The following is a 4,828-nucleotide window of genomic DNA, read 5'->3' as shown; positions in this document are numbered from 1 at the left end:
TATTATTATTATTATTATTATTATTATTATTACTATTACTATTACTATTACTATTACTATTATTATTACTATTACTATTATTATTATTATTATTATTATTATTATTACTAAGGCAGCATGCTGGCAGATTCATTAGCATGCTGGGTAAAATGCATAGTAGCATTTTGGCCGTCTTTACGTTCTGAGTTCAAATTCCACTCTGCCGTTCATCCTTTTGGGGTCGATAAATTAAGTACCAGTGAAACACTGGGGTTGATGTAACCAATTTATCCCTTCCCCCAAGATGGCTGCCCTTGTGGCAAAATTTGAAACCATTATTGTTATTATTATCATTATTATTATTATTATTATTATTATTATTATTATTATTTTGGTTTGGCTCAGGTTCAGTCTTATTCCTGGTAGGAATTATGTGGGTACAGGTTACTGTAACCTTAGATATCCATATATGTTTTCAGCAGTCTCTCCAGTGCTTAGACCCCACCTGATAATCCTTGCTGTCTCTAAGAGACAAACTTTCTGTAGGAGCTCCACCAGGCATTCTATTTCACTCTCCTTCAGCCATTTGTCCAATTTTTATTATTATTAGTAGTATTATTATTATTATTTTGACTCAGTGATTGTACCATGTCTTTCTAACTTCAAATCCCCATTTCTGGCAAAGTTCCCAGTGTAAAACTTTTACAAACTGGTCATGTGTCCATTTCTTATACTCTTCCTGTGCCAACTTGGTGCATTGTGTCACAATGTGTGCCACTGACTCATTCTAAGTTCCACAGGCTCTCCATTTTTCTAACACATTCTCTCCATATATATTTTTTTCTCAAGTGGTTTGTTTTTATTGCTTGATCCTGGGCTGTTACAATTAGGCTCTCTATTTATTTTTTTAATTGCCCCTTTTTTAACCAAGCCCAGGATTTTGTTCCACATACATCTTCAGTGGCTGTCCAAAATTGACCATGCAGTGGTTTCTCTTCAATCTGTCTGACATGCTCTCTTTGTATTTCATTCTTGTCTTTTTTTCTCCCATTATACACTTGATCACCTGTTCTTTATTCATTGTCCTTAGTAGTTTTTCTGTGCCCTCTGCTGGGCTTTTTCTCTCCGTCTGTACACATTCTTCTACTGCTTGCAAGTCTCTTCCACTTTATACAACTGGTTGATACCAGCTTTCAGATTGTAGGCTCCATACATTGTCAACAACTTTCTAGTTTTCCTGTCAAGTTTCTTAATATCGTTTTTGGTCCAGTCTATAATTCCAACTCCATATCTGATTAAGGATACTGCTCTAGAATTTATTGAATTGCTTCAATAAGATTTTCGGCATTCAGCTTTGACTGCAATCATTTTCTGACTCCCCTTGTGTTCTCCCTACAGGCAATTTGTTTCATTTCTTCATTTTTTATCTCGTCTGCTTCCAGTATTCCTAAATACTTAAACCACTGTCCTTGACCGCTCTCACTGTTTGCTCATTTGGCATTTCACTTTCCTGGCTTCTTTTAAATCTTTCTTGTTTCATTTTTAAAATATCACACTTTTCTATCCCAAATTCCCTACCTACATCATTTGAGAAAATCCAGAGAGTATGTACAAGACTTTCAAGCCGCTTCTCATTTTATGCACAAACATTTATATCATCTTCATAAAAAGATGATTTATCTGACCATTTCCTTTTCCCAAATCTAAAGCATTTTTAACTTTTTGTACTATCATAGTGAGCAGTATCATGGCCAATACAAATAGTAATGGAGATAAGCTATTACCTTGGAATATTTCACATCTGATATTCCCTTTTCTGAGTCTTTGTTTTCTCCTGATTAGTTCAGTATTCCAATATTTCATACTTTCGTTAAGCATTTTCTCCATGTTTTTTGTTATTCCAAATATGCTCTTTGTTTTACGTATTCAACTATGTGGCACCATGTCATATGCTTTTTTGTAATCTAGCCATGCTACATTCAGTCCTGTCAATCTATGTCTACAATTTCTAATTATCATTTTATCAACTAATAAGTGATCTTTTGTTGCCCTACATCTGTTTCCTGCATCTTTTCTGTTCTTCTGGAAGTAGATCGCTACTTTCCAGATGGCTGTATAACACTTCTGCCAAGACACCAGTAATAAGCTTCCATATAAGTGGTAAACAAGTTATAGGTAAAAAAATTGTTGCCAAGTTCCCTTTCAATGGAAACCTTGAGGCATAGCAGCATTCATCCACTTGTTATCCAGGCAAGGACATGACTTAGCTGCAAGCAGTCATCCAGTTATGCAGCCTTGTACTTCATCCAGGCCTGGTCCTTTCCAGTTTGCTATTTCTTTTAACTTCTGTCTCACTGTATATAGATTAATTCAAATGCCCTTTTGTCTTGATAGAGTTGCAAGTTGCCTTTCCACCTTTTTTAGCCAGTCTGTGCTTTCTTTCTGTTTCCCCTCCCCAAAATTCTTTATTTTTCTCTCGCATCTGGAATGAGCTCTTGGTATTGGCTTCCCTCTAATTCCTCAAAAAGATGCCATCTATTTGATTGGAACAGTCTATCCTGTTTGAAACCTTTGCATCTAGCATCATGTCTTTTCAATTTGACCTGTAATGCAGTCACCTTTTATGTCAATTCTTCATGTGCTGTTTTTTAGCCCTTTCTTCTATCATTATTTTTTATATATGTTTTTTTTCTTCCTTTTATCACAGGTTTTGTAGGAACTCCCCAAGTATTGCATGCATAGCAGGCTTGCTACCTGCAGTCTATGGTACCATGCTTCCATTCTTTTCAGCTATTTCTTTCCTGATTATTCTGGCCATGTCAAGGAGGCAAACTTTTTGTAACAGTTCTACTGGGCACTCTATTCCAATTTCTTTTATATTCCCCTTGATGCCTTCTGATACTGTTCCCAAGGACCCAACAATAATTGGCACTCTCTTCACCATCTTCCTTTTCCATAGCCAGGCTATTTTGTACTTAAGAGGGTTGTATTTATCTATCTTTTCACCTTCCTTCAAGACTATTCATGAGGCAAAAGGGCATGCAAGATAAACAAAAAGCACATGTGGTGCACCTTGTCCACCACCACTAGGTCCAGTCAGTTATGCTCTAGTTCCTGATCTATTTGGATTGGGAAACCCCAGAGGATTTTGCTAGTCTCTGACTCCACCACTCTCTGTGGTTTATGCTCATACCACGTCTTACATCTCTAACCCTCACTTTTCGCACAGTTTCCAATATAACACTTTCGCTACCTGATCATGTCGCCACAACCTGTAGTGGTTTTGGGCAAGTCTAGGGCAGTCATTCGTGATATGAGCAATGATTTCATTCATGCTATTACAGATATGGCACAGCGGAGACACTTGCTCATTCCTATCATTATAATAATAATAATAATATCATATCAAGATTAACAGTGCATGACCTTGCAGGTGGGGCCCAGTTAGGAACTCAGAACACAGAGCCAGAAAAGCATTTTGTTTGATGCGCTAATGATTCTGCTAGCTTGCCACCTTAACAACAACAACAACAACAACAATGATAATTTGGGGGAGCGGGTAGTTGATTACATCAACTCCAGTGTATAACTGGTACTCATTTTATTGACCCTGAAAGGATGACAGTCAACCTCAGCAGAATTTGAACTCAGAACGTGAAGATGGACAAAATACCACAAGGTATTTCACCCAGCATGCTAACAATTCTGCCAGCTTTGGGGGAGAGGAATAGTTGATTACATCAACCCTAGTCTTCAAATTGTACCTACTTTATCAACCCTGAAAAAATGATAGGCAAAGTCAACCTTGGCAAATGACAATGATAATAATAGTTTTGTATGCTTAATATTTCTCTCATTGACTTGTTACAATGTAACTTATTGTCTTTTATTTTTTCTAGGTCCCAACAATTATACAAAGAGATGGAGTAAAACAAATATTTGGTACTCTTTATGGGATATGCCAGATGTGTACAGTGCAAAGGATTCTTTGATAAAATATAAATATGCTGTGGGTATAAAATATTCAAGCAGACCTGGACAGTTCGACAGTGAACATTTTCATATTTCAGTTTTCTTTGGACCAAGCGTTCCTGGTCAGCATTCCAAGAATGAAATACTTCCTGTGAAATTTACTCAGCCATATTTTGACTGCGGAAAGTCAAATGAATGGATAGTTTCTGCTGTCTCACCTGTGATAGATTTCATGCCAAGATATTCACGTCTCACACATATGAGGAGACCAAGGTAATAAAACAGAAGGTTAAATATTTTCATAAAAGTTTGGGTTGTTTAATATTGTATTTATATTCTGCTTTTTATATTCAATTTATATTTTTATAGGTGCAACATGGTTGTTTTTGGTTCAGTCCTACTGTGTGGCATCTTGAGCAAGTGTTTTCTACTATAGCCCTGTACTAATCAATGCTTTGTGAATGTTGTGAATGAATTTAGTAGATGTAAGCTATGTGGAAGTCTATCATGTGTGTGTGTATATATATACTCTCTTTACTTGTTTCAGTCATTTGACTGTGGCCATGCTGGAGCACCGCCTTTAGTCGAGCAAATCGGCCCCAGGACTTATTCTTTGTAAGCCTAGTACTTATTCTATCAGTCTCTTTTGCCGAACCACTAAGTTACGGGGATGTAAACACACCACCATCGATTGTCAAGCGATGTTGGGGGGACAAACACAGACACACAAACACACACACACATATATATATACATATACATATACATATATATGACAGGCTTCTTTCAGTTTCCGTCTACCAAATCCACTCACAAGGCTTTGGTTGGCCCGAGGCTATAACAGAAACACTTGCCCAAGGTGCCACGCAGTGGGACT

The 4,828-nt window shown here is 37.0% G+C and overlaps 1 protein-coding gene across 1 annotated transcript in view; it reads left to right on the top strand.

The window, feature by feature from the left end:
* Window positions 1-4,828, top strand: part of LOC106878076 (uncharacterized) — a 23,710-nt gene that overhangs the window by 6,748 nt on the left and 12,134 nt on the right. Inside the window, exon 3 of the mRNA XM_014927169.2 lies at window positions 3,879-4,224. Coding sequence (XP_014782655.1) covers window positions 3,879-4,224 — 346 coding nt within the window. The remainder of the gene's footprint in view (window positions 1-3,878; window positions 4,225-4,828) is intronic.

The sequence above is a fragment of the Octopus bimaculoides genome, chromosome 1, assembly GCF_001194135.2.
Source record: "Octopus bimaculoides isolate UCB-OBI-ISO-001 chromosome 1, ASM119413v2, whole genome shotgun sequence".
NCBI lineage: Eukaryota > Metazoa > Mollusca > Cephalopoda > Octopoda > Octopodidae > Octopus > Octopus bimaculoides.
Note: the sequence above shows the minus strand (reverse complement) of the source record. Positions and strands in the feature narration are given on the sequence as shown.